This window comes from Hyla sarda, chromosome 2, assembly GCF_029499605.1.
Source record: "Hyla sarda isolate aHylSar1 chromosome 2, aHylSar1.hap1, whole genome shotgun sequence".
Lineage (NCBI taxonomy): Eukaryota > Metazoa > Chordata > Amphibia > Anura > Hylidae > Hyla > Hyla sarda.
The window spans coordinates 436,858,953-436,879,479 of NC_079190.1; the positions used below are offsets into that span (position 1 = coordinate 436,858,953).

Consider the following 20,527-nt stretch of genomic DNA (forward strand, 5'->3'; position numbering starts at 1 on the left):
TAAGGATCCTTTACATGAAGTAGTAGTGGAAATGAACGGCCATGTAAACGATTGCTCGATTGTTCGTCCGGCCATTCACTACATCCCCTGTTTACATAGGGAGATGTGATCACTGGGTCTTTTACACAATGATCAGAAACAAATGTTCCTCCGAATATTCATTGGCCAATAATCACCTTGTCTCTTTTGGAAACTGAATGAATCAAGTTCCAGTGTACATGATCAACTCTATCGATTTCTGCCAATGAGTATCTTAAAGGGGTACTCCACTGGCCAGCATTCGAAACTAAATGTTCCGAACGCTGTTTTCGCACTGCGGGGGGTAGGCCATGCCCCTCATGACATCACAGCCACGCCCCCTCAATGCAAGTTGCGAAAACAGCGTTCGGAACATTTACTTCTGAACGCCGGCCAGTGGAGTACCCCTTTAATGTGGGTCACATGTACTGAATTTAGAGAAAAGTGACCTTGTTTACTCACAGCCACCCAACAAAGGCAATCTACAGTGCACCGAATAGATGAAATGTAACCTCTGACTAGTATAGTGGGTGACAAGGACGTGACAGTATAGGTGTAAAAATGTGAGTAAAGCAAAAAACAACTCAACCAAATGACATCACAATCACATCATGTGGTTTTCATAGTTTATATTGAAAATACAGCAGGGCTACAACAATTGTTCAAGTCATATCAGGATATTTCAATAAAAATAATGTATGCACCAACTATCCAACTATTTATTTGTGTAAAAGGTATTGTTTTAAAGTATCTGGGAGCACAAGCTGACAAATTTTATGATGTTGTTTTTGTCCAAAGCACTTCCTAATACAGAGGCGGCATATCTGCTTCAAAGTCAGCGGCCCTGGGAAAAGAATTCCATAATGTTAACAGTGTAAACTTACAAGGCCACAGAAAACAAGCACATCTGTTATGTACAGTAGTGTGTCCAGTCACAGCAGTACATCAATGATAAGTGATGGCATATTGTTACTATATCCCATTGCATTATGATCAGTGGGGGTCAGACCTATGTGACCCCCACCGATCGTGAGAATGAAGAGGACGCAGTATTGATGTATTTATAGGCCATTGTATACAGAGCACCCAAACTCCAATTTCTGCTTCTGGGGATTATAGTATTAGCTTTTAGAGCCTAATAGTATAGCCCTTTATTAAAGTCTAATAAATGCCTCTGCACACGGTAGTATAATAACTATGAAACCACCACAAATCAGTTCATTAAAGGGGTACTCCGGCGCTTAGACATCTTATCCCCTGTACAAAGGATAGGGGATAAGATGCCTGATCGTGGGGGTCCCGCCGCTGGGGACCCCAGTGATCTTGCACGCCACACCCGGTTAAAATCAGTCCCCAGAGCGTGTTCGCTCCGGGTCTGATTACTGTCGATCATGGGGACGGAGAGTTGTGACTATGGGAGCTGTCACGCCCCTCCCATAGGCTTGCATTGAAGGGGCAGAGCGTGATGTCACACGGGGCGGAGCCGTGACGTCACAACGCTCCGTCCCCGTGATCGACAGTAATCAGACCCAGAGCGAATATGCTCCAGGGACTGATTTTAACGGGGTGCGGCGTGCAAGATCATGGGGGTCCCCAGCAGCGGGACCCCCGCAATCAGGCATCTTATCCCCTATCCTTTGGATAGGGGATGAGATGTCTAAGCGCTGGAGTACCCCTTTAATTCATTCATTGACTTAGACAACAAGAGACACTGAAATTTTCCCCCTCACTGCCCTTGACCACCAAAGTCTGGTTTACTGACATTAAAGGGGTACTCCGGTGGAAATTATTATTTTTTTTTTAATCAACTGGTGCTAGAAAGTGAAACAGATTTGTAAATTACTTCTATTAAAAAATCCTTCCAGTAGGCGCCATGTATGCGCCATAGGAAGTTATTTTCTTTTTGAATTTATATGCTCTCTGCTGACACCTCTGTCCGTTTCAGGAACTGCCTGGAGCAGGATATATTTGCTGTGGGGATTTGTTCCTGCTCTGGACAATTCCTGACATGGACAGAGGTGTCAGCAGAGCGCACTGTGGCCAGACAGAAAATAAATTCAAAAAGAAAATAACCTCCTTTGGAGCATACAGAAGCTGATAAGTACTGAATGGATTAAGATTTTTTAATAGAAGTAATTTACAAAAGTACTAAGACTTAATGATAGTTTGGAATTTCTGGGTGTTAAGATCTCTAGCGCTGTCTTGGATTTTGAGAGATTAAATTTGGTACCTCTGTTGGGGAAGGTAAGGGGAAAGGTAAATACATGGAGGAAAATGAGATTGGGAATGGCAGATAGAATAGGACTGCTGAGAATGGTATTACTCCCCATGATAACACATGATTTGAGAGCTTCTCCCATATGGATTAAGTTTTTTTTTTTTTTCTTTTGTGATAATGATGTAAGCATTAATGGATTTTATATGTATAAAATTAATAATAAAAATTTTTTTTTTACAAATCTAAGATAAGCAAAGGGGCACGTACGTGCACTCACTGCTCAACGGAGATAGTTGCGTCTGGAAGTCCGGTATCGGGATGCCGGGTCAAGGCATAGGCGCAGGTGTATGGTGCTCAGAGGCTACGCCGGCAGTTTTGCACGTAAGTGCGTGCTTCTTCCGGCCTCAGAGAGGCCGGAAGAAGCACGCACTTACGTGCGAAATTGCCAACATAGCCTCCAAGCGCCATACACCTGTGCCTATGCTGTGACCCGGCATCCCGATACCAGACTTCCAGACGCAACTATCTCCGTTGAGCAGTGAGTGCACGTACGTGCCCCTTTGTTTATCTTATATTGATACTTCATACTGTCACGCTGAGCGTTCCAGGTCCCGCTGCCTCCCCAGAGCGCTCACGGCGTGCTTCTGTCTGCAGCGCTCCGGTCGGCATTGCTGACCGCGAGCGCTGCTCCCTGGTCCCTGGAGGGGACGCGATCCGAGGCGCCCGCCCTCGGATCGCGCCCCATGTCACTTACCTCTCGCCCCCGTCTGCTTCCTCCCGGCGTGCGCGGCCCGCGCCGGCTTGCTAAAATTTAAAGGGCCAGTGCACCACTAATTGGTGCATGGCCCAATCACTCCCTAACATATAAAAACCCACTTCCCCTTCCTCTCCTTGCCGGATCTTGTTGCCTTGTGCCCTGAGAAAGTGTTATAGTGTGTTCCAAGCCTGTGTACCCAGACCTTCTGCTGTTGCCCCTGAATACGAACCTCGCTGCCTGCCCTGACCTTCTGCTACGTCTGACCTCGCCTCTGTCTAGTCCTTGTGTACTGCGCCAGTCTCAGCTGCCAGAGAGGTCGAGTCGCTACTGGGGAACATGACCTGGTAGTTACTGCCGCAGCAAGTCCATCCTGCTTTGCGGCGGGCTCTGGTGAACACCAGTAACTGCTTAGAACCGATTCCCCAGTACGGCCCGCGTCATCGCCTCTCTGGCACAGAGGATCCACCTCCAGTGTCTTCACCAGCCGCTAGTCCGGACCCTGACACATACATTTGTATATGCACCCTGCAGGAGACATTGACATAGGTCGCCGAAGACGACGTTGCAGGTCGTGGAAGGTGAAGTTGCTTCCTCGGTGCTCCTACTACTTTTGTTCATTTACAAATCTGTTTAACTTTCTGGCACCAGTTGATTTAAAAAAATAATAATTCACCGGAGTACCCCTTTACCACTCAACAACTCTAGATCACCAGGGATTTAGACTTTTTGTGCCCTAGACAACCAGGGATCTTTACATTGATTTTCTCACTGTCCTAGACCTCCAGTAATATTTTTTTGCTATATTCTGGGTTCTCCTGGAATGCATTCCAATCCAAGTAAATCCAAGTTATTCACTGTAACAAACTACAAGTCTATAGGTACTGGTTCCTGATGTTTTCCCGAGTACTAGAAACATTTACTGATTTTAAAGATTGATCTGACCGCACTGAAGGAAAACTAAGGACTGGTCCTAGAGAGGCTGGTATGATGACATTGTGGGTTGTAATCCAACTGGCAGCCAAAAGAGAACGGTACAGGATGTGTGCCCATTGTTCCTATTTTATCAGGTACAATATCAGGAAAAGAGAATAAGTTTAAAAGTGTAACTGTGAATGAAGCCTGAGAAGGAACAACTTTTGTTTTACCGTTTTAATGGCCTAAAAACGTGTATAAAATGTACAGACAAAAATAAGAGTATAGTTAAACAGAGCAAATATGAAAATTGATACAAATATACTGTGTGATTCCATATTATCTAATACAAGACTACAAACTGTTTGTGACAGATTCATTGCTACCTTCTCTCTTTATAAAGAGCTGATACAAAGTGCTGTGCGGTGGGATGAGTTCTGAAGGCCGTTTCCCATCTGCGTTCTTGGATTGCGTTTTTCCTCCATAGTCAATGAGAAGATCTACCATTTCTGCATTGCCATTTCTTGCAGCAACATGTAAGGGGGAGTCCAAGTCTTTACCAACATTTGCGCTTGCCCCTAGGGATTAAAACCCAATTATTCAGTTCGTTGTTCAAAACATATATATATATTGGGGGGTATTTATCAAAGGATCTATGTTTTGTTTTTTTCACGTAACTTTGGCGCAATACTTTGGTGCAGTGTCTTTTTGCGACAAAGTTTGGCGCATCTTCTCCACTGTCATTTTTACAACTTTCTCAAAATCACACGGTCCTGTGTGTGATTTCAACCTTAGTCAGTAATTCATCATTTGCGCCAATCGATCTTTGGCGCAATCCCGTTTTTTGGGCGCAAATCCCCATCAAGAAATTTTGTACATGGAAAACACACTTAGCAATGTCAGAAAATGTAAAGGCGTCAAAATACATTAAAACATTTTTTTGGTGAAAGCAGCGACGCCTCCAGGGCCGCTCAATACTATCCTGCGACATAGTTGTCTCTGAGGAACCTTCACCCTCCGTTGAGCCAGCATTGGACATGGCCACACAGGTTCAGGAAAGGTAAAGCACTAAAGCAGTGGTCTCCAACCTGCGGACCTCCAGATGTTGCAAAACTACAACTCCCAGCATGCCCGGACAGCCAACGGCTGTCCGGGCATGCTGGGAATTGTAGTTTTGCAACATCTGGAGGTCCGCAGGTTGAAGACCACTGCACTAAAGTACATACACTCTCTCACACTTCTCCTCTCTTCTCTCAGTTCTGTCGGCTGCATATCTGTGTATTGTTCTCCTCACTTCCTTACACTAACATAAATGGAGTAAGAAACATCTCAAGTTTATCCAGGAAAAAACTTTTTTATATATAGATATATATATATATATATATATATATATATATATATATATATATATATCTCAACTGGCTCCAGAAAGTTAAACAGATTTGTAAATTACTTCTATTAAAAGATCTTAATCCTTTCAGTACTTATGAGCTTCTGAAGTTTAGGTTGTTCTTTTCTGTCTAAGTAATCTTTGATGACACCTGTCTCGGGAAACGCCCAGTTTAGAAGAGGTTTGCTATGGGAATTTGCTTCTAAACTGGGCGTTAGACACGTGTCATCAGAGAGCACTTAGACAGAAAAGAACAACCTTCACTTCAGAAGCTCATAAGTACTGAAAGGATTAAGATTTTTTAATAGAAGTAATTTACAAATCTGTTTCACTTTCTGGAACCAGTTGATATATAAAAAAACGTTTTTTCCTGGAATACCCCTTTAAATACACGCTACACCAGATACAAATATAGCAGAAGTCTTCTTGTGCCACGGCCAGCTAACATAACTCGACACTTAAAGGAGTTTTCAGGAATTTTTTTAATAAAGGCCTAGCGACAGAATATTTCTGAATAATGGCCTAGACACAGGATATTTTAAAACGTAATGAGATCGCTCCGTGGTGTAATAAAAGAGAGACAAGAATTCAATAAGAAAGCTGTGTAGCCGCTCACCTGAAAGTGTTGTGTAACCACATACACAACAATGGTGAGCACATGAAAATGTATAATGTCCGCAGCCCCCCGGCTAGAAATAGTAGAGAGAGGGATGGCTTCAACAGGAACGCCGGTTCCACATGGTGCAGGACACAAACAGCCAATGTAGGATAAAAGCAAGGGTAGTTTATTTCCCAGAATGCAACGCATTTCACTGCTTCCGCAGCTTCACCATGCCTGATTAAGCTGTGGAAGCAGTGAAACGCGTTGCATTTTGGGAAATAAACTACACTTGCTTTTATCCTATCTTGGCCGTCTGTGTCCTGCGTCACGTGGAACCGGCATTCCTGTTGAAGCCATCCCTCTCTCTAGACACAGGATAGGCCATTAGTTGCTGATCAACGGGGTCCCTAATCTGGCACCCCCACTGATGAACTGTTCAGTGCCCCACATTGTATAGTGAATAGGAAAGGCCATCATATGCTGATAGGTGGGGTGCTAACTTACGGCACCCCGACTGATGAGATGTTTGGTGCCCTGAATTATAAAGTGAGCTGCTGGACTGTTTATTGTATAGTTGTAGCGCTGGGTATTGTGGTTTGGAGTCCCAGAAAACCCCTCCGAGGTCACATTACATGGGCCAGTTATGATTATTGGCCAACTCAATGTTCATATGAATGGATGAATGAATAACTGACCCATGTAAAGGGCCAAAGATCAACAAACAAACAAGAAAAGGCTCATTTGGATATTTCCTGCAGAATTGTCATTATCAGTCGCACATCACCCTGTGTAAACTTAAGATGTACAGACCATGATGAAATTGAAGGGCCACGTGAACGATCCACAGATTGTTGTGTGTCCTGGCCTGGATTTACTAACTAAATGGTCACTCTTTATAGGGACCCGCTTGGCCTTTGTTAAAGAGTCCTTAGCAGGTAACAGTCTATGTCACTTGCTGATGTATTGTGCTGGAGAAGAAAAACGATTCTAATGGCAGCACACAGCACATTTCATATTTAACTCCATATCTGAATGGAACCTGTCGCACTACAGTGAATAATGCGGCATGAATCATTACTATCTTTGTAGATTACTATGTTCAAAGGATGGATGTAGTAGTCCAGGGTAGCTGAGGGTAGTAGTCCCTAGGGTAAGGCCCTCTGGGGAGAGGTTTGGACTTGGGAGACTCCTCCCTCAGACTTTTCTTGTAGTTTTTGCATAAAAGCTAATTGAGTAGAGTCATGTGACCAATGTTCCGTGCATCCTTACATATATTGCTCACTTGTGGTGGCAGCAGAGAAATGTTAACCCTTGCACATCCATAACAGCACAGTGTACGCAGTAGTAGCAATTTGACACAGAATATAGCAGATTATACTTACAATACTGGGACAATAGCTCAGCAAGATAACTCCTTACCCACACAACAACAATACACTTCAATAGCTGAGATGTGGTATCGGGGCACTGCCCAATAAAGTCAGTATAATTTTATTTCACTTTGGGGGAGATTTATCTAAACCTGTCCAGAGGAAAAGTTGCTGTGTTGCCCATAGCAACCAATCAATTCACTTCTTTCATTTTTAACAAGGCCTCTCCAAAGTGAAAGAAGCGATCTGATTGGTTGCTATGGGCAACTCAGCAACTTTTCCTCTGAACAGATTTTGATAAATCTCCCCCTTTGACCTTAAAGGGGTGGAAAACTTTTTTTTATTATTATTATCAACTGGTGCCAGAAAGTTAAACAGATTTGTAAATGACTTCTATTTAAAAATCTTAATAATTCCAGTACTTAGCTGCTGTTATGATCCACAGGAAGTTTTTTTTGCTTTTTGAATTTCCTTTCTGCCTGACCACAGTGCTCTCTGCCGACACCTCTGTCAATTTTATAAACTGTCCAGAGCAGGATAGGTTTTATATGGGGATTTGCTCCTACTCTGGACAGTTCCTAAAATGAACAGAGGTGTCAGCAGAGAGCAATGTGGTCAGGCAGAAAGGAAATTCAAAAAGAAAAGAACTTCCAGTGGATCATACAGCAGCTGATAAGTACTGGAAGGATTAAGATTTTTTGATAGAAGTAATTTACAAATCTGTTTAACTTTCTGGCACCTGTGGATAAAAAAAAAATGTTTTACAGTGGAGTACCCCTTTAAGTATAAAATGTATGTTCCAGGCACCCCCTTTAACATAAACAGGGATTTAAAGACAAATCATTGGATGCGTTAGGCTATGGTCCCACGTGGTGCTTACGCAGCGTATCTGCTGCGCAGTGGGAAATATGCTGTGTATTTTCTGTTGAGCATCACAGTCACACCGGCTCCGACCCACCTCCAAACCTTACTGTACACACAGGGCTGCCGCCAGGAAGCCCTGTGTGTACAGTAAGGTTTGGAGGTGGGTCGGAGCCGGTGTGACTGTGATGCGCAGCTCGCCTCCAAACCTCACTGAAAACACAGGGCTGCCGCCGAGTACGTGGGACCATACTCTAAAAGTGAAAATCATTTTCTTACCCAAATTGAGAAGTCTTTTAACTGTCTCCACTTTTCCATTTTCACATGCAACATACAGCGGAGAACCCAAGTGTTTTATATATTGCTCTACACTGACTCCAGCATTTGAAAGAGACTCCACACACTCTGTATGGCCTAAAAAATAAAGTGGAATATTAATAATAAGCATGACAATGATGTCGATGATAAAGATATTTCCTTCAGTTTTCACTTTTACATCCTGCTGGGATTTGTGGTGTGCTCCAGTCAAATAAATAAACCGCCAAAGTTAAACTTTTGTGCCTGTAGACTCCTGAGATACAATCCAGCCCTAGGACCAGACCACTGTTATAGTACAGTGGTCCCTCAACATATGATGGTAATCCGTTCCAAACGGACCATCGTTTGTTAAAATAAATCGTATGTTGAGGGATCCGTGCAATGTAAAGTATAGGACAGTGGTCTACAACCTGCGGACTTCCAGATGTTGCAAAACTACAACACCCAGCATGCCCGGACAGCCAACGGCTGTCCGGGCATGCTGGCAGTTGTAGTTTTGCAACATCTGGAGGTCCGCAGGTTGAAGGCCACTGGTAGAGGAAGTTGTACTCACCTGTCCCCGCCGCTCCGGACCGTCACCGCTCGTCACCGCTGCCCTGGATGTCGCCCTCCATCGCTGTCGCCGCGTCCCCGGGGTGTCCTCGACGCTCCAGCAAGGCCTCTGCTTCCCCGGCATCCTCGCTCTCCGTCGCCGCCATCACGTAGCTACGCACGCCGCTCCTATTGGATGACGGGACAGCGTGCGCAGCGACGTGATGACGACGATGGAGAGCGCCGACGATGCAGGGGATCCTGAAGAGGACGCGCCGGAGCCCCGAGGACAGGTAAGTGATCGTCAGCGGACCACACGGGGCACCGTAAACGGCGATCCGCAGATGAAGCAGTCTGCGCTGCCGGATAGCCGTTTATGCGATGGTCCCGAGATACAAAAGCATCGTATGTTGATGCGGCCTTCAACATGCGATGGCTTCTTAGAGGCCATCGTATGTTGAAATGATCGTATGTCGGGACCATCATAGGTCGGGGGGTCACTGTATATTGATAAAAAGTTTAGAAATGACTAAGAAGTTACTATTTGGCCAATTGATATGTATCTTAGAGAGTGTATCTTGGCTAATTAGTCAGAAATGAACAGATCTACCAGTTAGCTTATGTTAGATGAGTCTCCTTAGGCCATGTTCACACCTCAGAATTTCCGTGCGGAATTCCACATTGGAATCCCGCCGGAGATTCCTGAGCACTGTATTCAATGGGATTCTACTGCGCTGTGCACACGGCAAAATTTCTGCACCAGATGTTTCTGGCATGGAAATTCCTTTTTCCGTTTTTTGTGTCCGCCGAAAGAATAAACCTGTTCATGCTTTCTGCGGACCCTGCACGGAATGCGCATTCCCATGCAGTTTTAGTGCCTGCATATTATGCCAGTGTCCGCACTCTTCGCAATGTTCCGCACAAAGATATTCTGTGCAGACATTCCGGACATGTGAACATAGCTTTACTGAATTCATTGTATCTTGAAATCAAACAGAGGAGTAACTTGATGTTCCTGAGCCCAAATGCATAGGCATCCTCCTGATCCTTCCTTACTGTAACACTGGCCCTGATTGGAGTGTGGAGTGTAGTTTTTTTTTTTTTTTTTTGTGGGTTTTAATTCCCTACAAGTATTTTCCCACAGTATTTACTAAAGTTTCCCTACGTTTTGCACTTTTCCCAAGTTTTGCTTTTTTTTTTTTTACAACTGCTTTGAGCTTTGGGGTTTTCCAGAGCTTAAATCCAGCACATTTTATGTGGAAACCTTAGTAAAAATGTTGGGATTTTTCAAAAACAACCCCTTTTTCGGCGGGCACGCCCCCTTTCCTGGAGGCTACGCCCCTTTCCCGGGTTTTTATTTTTTATTTTTTTTAAGTAAAAGAGAGAGTTGGTCGGGGTTTTTTCAATTCTGGTGCAAATTCTGGCGCACACAGAGTTTCTGGTGCAATTTGCCAGAATCTGGTGCACAACCAATCAAAACACTTCGGGTTTGCAATAGTAAAATCAGGGCCATTGTCTCTTTTTAGGAGGAACAAGGAGTGACTGATACTTGTGCACCCCTTATAGCTACTCCCCGGAACCCAATGCAAAGCACAACTAACATGACGAAAGGAACAGATTTGCTCCCCTCCAAGGTCTGGTCAATTAAAATACATTTGGCAGAATATTGACTATGTTAGATAACCCAAAGGCCTGTTTACTGTTAGAAGCATTTAAATGACCAACGTTACTTATGTTCACTACAATGTAATGGGCTGAGGGAAATCCTCGGCTGTGTATGAATGACAATTTATTCCAGGTGTTCTGTACTTCAAAGCACATCATGGAGGCATCAAGGAGATACAATACCATGAGAATTTCCTCCCTGCACCTGGCTGCTTAATTATACACCTTACCTATTTTCCTACCTAACACCTGTTCTATTATCCCAATATACAAAGCCCTAAGGGCTATACTCAAGCCCCCATACCCTTCCTCCAAACCACGTCTTACCCAGACACCTAGCCCATGCGTGTTACTCCTCCTTAAAATCCCAATAGATAACGTTACTGATTATACATTATTATCTTGGTTCATTGAATAAGAAGTGTAGAAAGACCTGTAGTTTGTAAAAACTTTGCTAAGATCAATAATCCAATAAAATATAAGAAGTTTGGTACTATATCCCTGGTCATGTCAACACATAAGTATAACAGTTTACAAAAAAGAATACCGTATATACTCGAGTATTAGCCGTTCCGAATATAAGCCGAGGCCCCTAATTTCACCCCAAAAACCCAGGAAAAGTTATTGACTCAACTATAACCCTAGGGTGGGAAATGCATCATCCCCCATGTCATCATCCAGACCCCCGTCATTAACACCCTCATCATCATCACCCTGTCATCATCACCCCGTCATTATCACCCCATCATTATCTCCCCGTCATCTTCCCCCTCGCCATCATCCCCATCCAGACCCCCCTTTTGTTTTCTACTCACCTGGCCGTCCATCTTCGGCCATCTATGCTGCAGGGACCGTCCGGTGGGGAGGGTTAGTCGTTCCAGGCTGTCCATCTTCACCGGGAGGCCCTCTTCTCTGTTCTGGGCCGGCCACGAATTAATGACGTTGCGTTGACGACGATGTGCAGGGACGTACGTGCACAGCAGACGTCCGTGACGTCCCTGCGCATGAACGTCCCTGCACAGTGGCGTCAATGCAGTATCACTAGTTCGGAGCCGGCCCGGAGTGGAGAAGAGGGCCTCCCGGTGAAGATGGACAGCCCGGAACGACTAACCCTCCCCACCGGACGGCCCCTGAAGCATAGATGGCCGAAGGTGGTCCCCTCACAGCTAGGTTTTTATTCACTCAAGTATAAGCTGAGGGGGGAGTTTTCAGCACGAAAAATCGTGCTGAAAAACTCTGCTTATACTCGAGTATATAGGGTAGTAACTTTCTGAGAGCTGATGGTTCTTCCTGCAATGTAACAACCTGTGAAATGGACACAGGTTAGGAGTTCCTATAAAAGAGGAGGCGAAGCATCACCAAGGTCACAATAGCAAAGAATATGCTCAAGGCTCAATCCCAGCCGCACAGCTGAGAATACGTACACCTTCTTATCACTCTGCTGGCCTCAGACATAAAGATAACCATGTGAACAGAAGAAAAAAATGTTCTAAGACTAAGATGGTCAATTCACATGGGTGGAATTCTGCCTCAAATGAAAGCCCGATAGACTTCTATGGGATTCCACACTTCAGAATTTCCCAATTCCACACAAAATCTGCACAAGCCGAAACACCCAAGGAAACGGAAGCGGAATTGGTGTGGAAATTCCGCCCGTGTGAATAGACCCTTAGGTTATGTTCTCATGGCAATGTCTGCATGGAAAATCTCTGTGTTGACATTGCCTCTGAATGCGGAGCGCCGGCATGTTATGCCGGCGCTCCGCATTCAGGGGCAATGTCCACACAGAGATTTTCCAATGCGGACATTGCCATGGACAGATCAGGAATGTGCCATCTCATAGACAGCAATGCATTCTGTACGGAGTACACAGAATGAATAGACATGTCTATTCTTTGTGCGAGCACCGGAATTTGAATTTCCGCGCCAGATGTGAACAGCGCAGCAGAATTTCAGTAAAATCAATGGGTCTCTGCTCCTCCCATGCGGAATTTCACACGGAAATTCTGCCATGTGAACATAGCCATGTGAGAGATTTCAGGACTTGCCATTTAGGGTTATAGTGGTCATATTGGTTGTCACTTAGCCTATGCAAAAGCAAATAGAAGAAACTGCTTCAGAGCAATCTGAATAACTTATTTAGTGGACTTCCGAAAAAGGCAACTTAAAATATGCAACATGTCTGTTTTCTAGCAGTCTTCTGGTGGGCATCACTATTGTAAAAGATCATTTGGCAGCAGGGGCAGGCAAAGCTCTCTCGGTGCCCATGAGGCAAAATACACCAAAAAACAGGTGTGACCACATTGATAAAAAAAATTCTACCAAAATGTAGATTGTCCTATTATATTCCATCCATTTTCTTTTAGTTGCAAATCATAACAAAATTATTAATAATTATACTGATCCACAAAATAAAGTTAAAGGGGTACTCCGGTGGAAAACTTTTTTTTTTTTTAATCAACTGGTGCCAGAAAGTTAAACAGATTTGTAAATTACTTCTATTAAAAAAATCTTTATCCTTCCACTACTTATTAGCAGCTGTATATTACAGAGAAAGTTCTTTTGTTTTTGGATTACTTTTTTTTTTCTGTCCACAGTGATCTCTGCTGAGACTTCTGTCTGTATCAGGAACTGTCCAGAGCAGTATAGGTTTGCTATGTGGATTTGCTCCTCTTCTGGACAGTTCCTGATATGGACAAAGGTGTCAGCAGAGAGCACCGTGGACAGAAAAAAAAGAAATCCAAGAAGAAAAGAACTTTCTCTGTAGTATACAGCAGTCAATAAGTACTGGAAGGATAAAGATTTTTTAATAGAATAAATTTACAAATCTGTTTAACTTTCTGGCACCAGTTGATGAAAAAAATGTTTTTTCCACCGGAGTAGCCCTTTACAGGGTTATGCAGGAATTCATTTCTTTAAAAAACAGCTCCACGTCTGTCCCCAAGGTTGTGTGTGGTTGTGTGAGGTATTACAACTTGGCTCCATTCACTTCAATGGAACTGAGCTGTAGAACCACACCCAACCTGGAGACAGATGGGGAGCTATTTTTTAAAGAAATTAGCTCTGTTTTTCTATTCCTGAATAACCCCTTTAAAATTTTATTTCTACTGCACAGTTAACATAGTAAAAATTTAATAATGGCAGATTTTTATTGTTTACATTTGGCCCCACAAATATCTTTTTTTTCTTGGGTCTGCTATACATTATATGAAAAAAAAATAATAATAAAACATTATTGTTATTGGAAGGGAGGAGGAAAACACAAAAAATAATTTCCAAAAGAAAATGTAATTATGTTGCAAGAGCTGGAAGGTCCTCAGTAGACATATCTAAGGTCATTATGGTAAAAACATGCTTTAAAGGGGGTATTTACATCTCTAAAAGCCACCTCCATATATAGGATAGGGAATAATAAGTGACCAGGTAAGGTCCGAGCTAAGCACTTGTCAATGTTCAGAAGCCCCATAGAGAATAAATGGAGGGCAGAGCATGCATGGTGGGCTTCAATTATTTGGGGGACAGTTTCCGTGATAAGTTTGGGTCTCAGAAGTCAGATCCCCACCATTCAGCATAATATCCCCTTTCCCAGTGTTTCCCAACCAGGGTGCCTCCAGCTGTTGCAGAACTACAACTCCCAGTATGCCCGGACAGCCTTTGGCTGTCCGGGCATGCTAGGAGTTGTAGTTCTGCAACAGCTGGAGGCACCCTGGTTGGGAAACACTGTCCTATCCTGTGGATAGAGAATAACATTGAGAGTAGGAAATACCAACACAATGGCCATCATTTACTAAGAGAAGAGTCTAGTTTTCTTTGTGTCTTTTTTTTCCCCGACAGGTATTTTTCCATTTTTCCTATGTTTTATTTTTCTTACACATGCTCTGGACTGTCAGGTTTTCCAGAAATTATTATTTTTTTTTTTTAATGTAGCTTTTTGGGAGGCACGCCCCTTTTTCTCAGTGACCACGCCCCTTTTGGGGTGTTTTCTGAGTAAAGTAGAGAGCTAGTAGGGTTTTCTGTTTTTTCTTTTTTCAGAAATTCTGGCGCACGACACATGCGACGCAAAAAGCCCTACATAATCTACTCAGAAAAGCCTTAGTAAACCTAGGCCCGTAATGTGTAAACAGTAAGTAGGATAACACATATCTTCTTACCTCTCTTACATGCCTCATGAATTGGTGATGCCACATCACATGCTGCATGTGGACTGGCCCCGTGCTGTAGAAGTAACTTCACGCAAGACACACTGCCGCTGACACAGGCGTTAAATATCGGCGTCTTCCAGTCAATGTCATGAATATTGACCTGGAAGAGAAACAAGCACAGATCTCGATAAATTAAGACGCAGTTTAATTAACTCTGGTAAACATTTCTTAGAACTGGAACTAATGGGTTTGTAGAAAATCCCATTTGTGGCAAAGGTCTCTTAAAGAGTCAGTATCGCTGAAATAAGAGAATGAAATGAAGTACTGTAGATGCAAACCTTAAAGGAGAGCTGTCACCCTGATCACCAACACTAAACCCAATACAGTGGGTTATAGCGTGGATGACCAGAAGTCCAAAGAGGGGTCACTTACTAAATTCTGTCCAGTGGTTCATGGGATATGGGTTCCAGAAGATCAATTGCTATATTCACTTAATTGTGCGTACAAAGCGGAACGCTCACGTGACTGGCAACTCCACGTCACTGGATCGGCGACTCCACGTCGTAGGGCAAAGCCATGCCTACATGCTGCTATAGAGGTGCCCAAAATAGAAGAAGATTGTTTTATATGAAAGCACCACACAGCAAGATATTCTTCAAGATGTCAGTAGTTTATTGCAGAAAATAGGCAATGCGTTTTGGGGTTGGATTGGTCGCTTCATCAGGTTCTCGAGAGAGGATATGATGAAGGGACCGATCTGACCCCATAACATCTGTTGCCTGCAATAAACTATGGACATCTTGAAGAATAACTTGGTGTGTGGAGCTTCCATATACGGTGATCATCTTGTATTTTGGACTACTGGTTATATCCTTTGCCTAATTCAGGCTAATTCAAAGTGCTTTAAAGGGGTATTCCGGGGGATTTTTTATTTTTATTTGACTATGTTACAGAGGCTGTAAGGTTAGTGTAGTTCATAATATAGTGTCTGTACCTGTGTTTCATGGTGGTCTCACAATTCTTCTGTGATTTTTGCCCCTTCATTTATTTTTAACAGCATACAAAATAAGTGTCGTCTCAGGTTTTCCCAGGTTGCAGTGCAGCTGAGACATTACATCTATAGTCACGTGTTCAGAGGGAGCATGTCTTTGCTTCAATTGGTGGAGAGAACATTGGGTGGGAGATCATTCTACAAGAATTTGCAACACCTGGAGGCACCCTGGTTGGAAAACACTGGTCTATTGGATTGAGGACAGCACAGGTGTGTATAAAATGGCTGGGGTGGCTAATGTGTGGGAGGAAGAAAAATGACCTCACACTTACAAACATGGAACTATGGGACTTGTAGTTTGAAAAAATGAACTCCAACGGGAAATCCAGTTCACAAAAAGATAGCTATAGTGTTAGGGAATCTCACAACATAACCATTTAACCCCAAGACAAGCGCAGATCCTTCCTAAGCATGTCCATTACTGCCTGCCAGGTACATATTAAAATCCCCTTCTGGTGGATAACCCCTTTAAGGCCAGATCAGGCACAACCACTCCAGGTGAGCATGATTCTTGCAGTGTGTTCGTCCTGTTTTTCCCTTGGTATCCCTCTATTGGCCCACTGTGCCTCCTCCTGTGCTCTTTGCTTTTAAGGAATTAGAGAGTGCATTAATACATAGTCATAGAAGATAGGTTCCATAAACTATGATGCCACATGCTATTGTCCCACTCCACTGTGAGGCTAGAATTCCACAGAGGTTTTTGCACAGTTTTTTTTTTTGGCTTAAAAACGCCAGAAAAAAACACCAGAAAAACTGCCACTGTTTTTCCCTGCATTTTTTTCTGGTGTTTTTTCTTGCGTTTTTACCTTTGTGTGGAATTTGCCTTTTTTTGCCCCTTTGGCGTTTTTGCACAAAATTAGTTGGGTACCAAAAAAAAAAGAAAGGATGCAGTAGGGATGTAAAATTTTTTTTATTTACGGCAACTGAATGCTTATTTTTTTTTTTTTTTGTATAACAAAATTTTTATACATTTTGTTATAAAGTGTGTGTGTGTGTTTAACTTTTTTATTTCTTTTTTTTTTACATTTTTTATGTAGTACTACTACTCCCAGCATGGAACACACTGTTCCATGATGGGAGCAGTAGTACCTGTTATAATAGACATATCACCCCGGGTGTCAGTCTGACACCCAATGCGATCGTCCATAATATAGCAGAGATGCGGAGCTGCTCTATACAGCGCTCGCATCTCTGCACTGTACTCCGGCCAGTGATGTGAATAGAACATCACTCATTCATATTTTTCACATAGGGTGGTGATTGGCCGGATGGTTGCAGCCAATCCCCGCTCTCTGACGGAAATATGAATGAGTCAGTGGCCGGCCAGAGTATAGTGCAGAGATGCGAGCGCTACATACAGCCGCTCGGCATCTATGCTATAGACAGGACGATCACAGCGGATGTCAGTAGTGATACCCGCTGTGATCTGTTCTTACCTGCAGGTACTACTACTCCCAACATGGAGCACACTCTGCTCCATGCTGGGAGCAGTAGTACCTGCATTAATAGACAGATCGCAGCGAGTGTAACTTCTGACACCCGCTGCGATCTGTCTATCAATGCAGGTACTACAGCTCCCAGCATGGAGCAGAGTGTGCTCCATGTTGGGAGTAGTAGTACCTGCAGATAAAAACAGATCACAGCAGGTATCACTACTGACATCTGCTGTGATCCTCCTGTATAATGTATAGATGCGGCCGGCCGCTCTTCTATGGTCCTCTGCACTGACATATATATACGCCTATTAATATTTCCCACAGAGAGTTGTTATTGGCCGGAACCATCTGGCCAATCACAGCTCTCTTCGGGAAATATGAATCGGTGTATATATACGGCAGTGCAGGGGACCATAGAAGAGTGGCCGGCCACATCTATAAATTATACAGGAGGATCGCAACAGGTGATCTGTCTATTACCACAGGTACTACTACTCCCATCATGGAACAGTGTGTGCTCCATGCAGGGAGTAGTAGTACTACCCAAAAAATGTTGGGGGAAAAAGTGAAAAAAACACACACACACTACATTTTTATTATTGTCGGCTACATTTTTAGTGCTTTACCCGCCCACATAAATTGATCCCTGTTTAAAAATGAATAAAAATTTTGTTAAAAAAAAGATCAATTTCATTAAATACAATTTTTTCCATCACTACTGTATCCTTTTTATTTTTTAATGGTACCCTATGAAATTTTAATTAAAAAAATGTATCTTTAATTAAAAAAAAACGCCAGAAAAAACGCCAAACTAGGTTTTTTCGGGCGTTTTGAAAAACCAGCCTCTGAGCCCAAAATTGCTGAAAAACGCCAAAAGGATAAAAAATTTAAAAAAAACGCCAAACTGAAAAACACCAAGTGGATCTGGCATTTTGCAGTTTACTATTGATTTGCAGCTAACATCTGGACGTGGCGTTTTTTTTGCTGAAAGAACGCCGTGTGGGAAAATTGGCGTTTATTATAGCGTATTTTTTTCTGATGGCAACATGGCCTAACCAATAGTAATTTGAATGTTTCCTCCCCAGGCATATACAATTCACACTCAAAACAAAATACGTTTTGTAGAGTTACTATATACCTTAGCTCCATGTTCCAGTAATATTGTGGCACAGCCAGGATGACCCCCAAGGCAGGCTTCATGAAGAGGAGTCACATGATCAGCAGTCATCAAATTTACATTGTAACCCTTTGGAGAACAAAAAACACAAAATAATATAAAGTGTTACTATGTTTAACTTTTAATCTTATTCTGTATCATCTACTTGTCCCAAAAGTGCTGGTTACATTTATTTTTTGATCAAGCACATCTATAATTTTCAATACAGGTGTATTCTATAGTCCTCCTTATTGATTCCAGCTATGCCAACCCCCGTCTCTGCCGGACCTGTTATGTACCTCATTCACTTCAATGAGCCTGGCGAAGTCAGCTACGGACTCCGGTCAGCTCATATTTGGACCGTATACCTTTTTTTTGTTTGTTTTTTGTGCCTAAAACTACAGCAGACTACAGTTTTCAGTTCAGCAACAAAAACAGGTATGATCCAAAAATGAGCCGACCGGAGACACTAGCTGACTATGTCAGGCTCATTGATACGAATGGAGTATGGCACCGGTACGGTGGGAATATGGAAGTTTTCAAATTCTCCCACTGGATCTGGCTGCCATGTGCCCCAAACTTTATGTGAGGGGTCTAAATATAGGCCGATTCGGGCAGCCTTAATTATTTCAGGTGTCAAAAAGAGTAAGTAACTTTACCTATGGTCACAAAACCCCTTTTAGGGTGCATTCACATGCTAGTAGCTAGCAGCAAGTTTCTGGCTGCAGGAAACCCGCTGCGAGTTATGCTACCATTGATTTAAATGGGTCCGCAGACAGTCCACAAATCTGACACTTTTGCAGACTGTCTGTGGATCCATTCAAATCAATGGTAGTGTAACTCGCAGCAGGATTCCCGCAGCGTTAAACCCGCTGCTAGTAATAGCGTGTGGACACACCCTAAGAATATAAAATTATTTTTTTACATGGTTCCAAAAGTTTTTTTAATCAATATAGAGGGTTGTGGGTTACACCTGTTTTGAAAATTCTTGATTTAAAGGAAAACTGTCATATGTTTTGTCCCGCACTATCCTCGGGTACCTGTGGATAGTGCGGGTGACGTTGAACATTTTGAGTCCTAGCTGATTTTCGGTATATTCAAATTAGCTGCTAACTGCAACGGGCGGGGTTACTGCCTTCAACTGGCACTGTGACATAACCGCCGCCCAGCCCGCAGCACCGCTGGCTAATGAATATTCATATGTTGTCTTACACTCTCTGTCTCATCTCGGCCGAGTCCTGGACGATACTGCGCATGCGTGGGATTTCCTACTATAACCGGAAGCGGTCTTCAGCATTGCTTCGTTTGTCCGGAGAAGCGCTGGAGTAAGGGTGCATGCGCAGTATCGTCCAGGACTCGACCGAGATGAGACAAAGAGTGTAAGACAACGTATGAATATTCATTAGCCAGCGGTGCTGCGGGCCGGGCGGCGGTTACGTCACAGTGCCAGTTGAAGGCAGTAACCCCGCCTGTGCCCGTTAGCAGCTAATTTGAATATACCGAAAACCAGCTATAACGGGCGAACGGCGCAATGGATCCGGACAAGGTAGGACTCGAAATGTTCAGTGTCACCCGCACTATCCACAGGTACCCCGTGGATAGTGCGGGACAAAACATATCACAGTTTTCCTTTAAAAGAATATGTAATGGTAAATGTTAGTGCAAATGCACATAGATTTGTTGGGTGGATCTGTTACCAAATAAGCTCTGTGCAAGCTTTATATGTGTAGATGAGTGTAGAAATGTTTTCAATGTCTTTTTTTATAATAACAATTTATTTTTAGTTTCATTAATAAATATTTCTTAAGGAGAATCAAATGGCATCATCTGGTAAGCATTGGTATTTTTATGTACTTTCAATAAATATGGAATATTTTTATGTACTCCATAGAAAGCGCACAAATGGGATCCCTGGAAGCCCCATCCTCAATGTGTCAAAATCTAAACACTGTGGAAGCTTGGACAGCAAATCATCCGTCTAGATGTAAATGTAGCTGAGCTGTAATATCAGACACTGAACAAGGATGATTTGGGTGCTAAGTCTGGTAAAGCCTGAAGAGGCCCTTTGTTCTCACCTACTGATCATATCACCTGTTATATT

The 20,527-nt window shown here is 43.2% G+C and overlaps 1 protein-coding gene and 1 long non-coding RNA gene across 2 annotated transcripts in view; one reads left to right on the plus strand and one right to left on the minus strand.

Annotated features, from left to right (window-relative positions):
• Window positions 1-717: 717 nt before the first annotated feature.
• ASB9 (ankyrin repeat and SOCS box containing 9) overlaps window positions 718-20,527 on the minus strand; it is a 40,351-nt gene continuing 20,541 nt past the window's right edge. Inside the window, exons 3-7 of the mRNA XM_056559178.1 lie at window positions 18,409-18,516; window positions 14,793-14,943; window positions 8,407-8,541; window positions 4,292-4,483; window positions 718-862 (exon numbers count right to left, since the gene is read on the minus strand). Of these exons, the coding sequence (XP_056415153.1) occupies window positions 738-862; window positions 4,292-4,483; window positions 8,407-8,541; window positions 14,793-14,943; window positions 18,409-18,516 (711 nt within the window). The 3' untranslated portion in view covers window positions 718-737. The remainder of the gene's footprint in view (window positions 863-4,291; window positions 4,484-8,406; window positions 8,542-14,792; window positions 14,944-18,408; window positions 18,517-20,527) is intronic.
• LOC130356961 (uncharacterized) lies at window positions 6,252-20,523 on the plus strand. The gene is made up of 3 exons (XR_008889044.1): window positions 6,252-6,831; window positions 15,841-16,044; window positions 20,318-20,523. It is a non-coding gene; the product is annotated as an uncharacterized LOC130356961 (long non-coding RNA).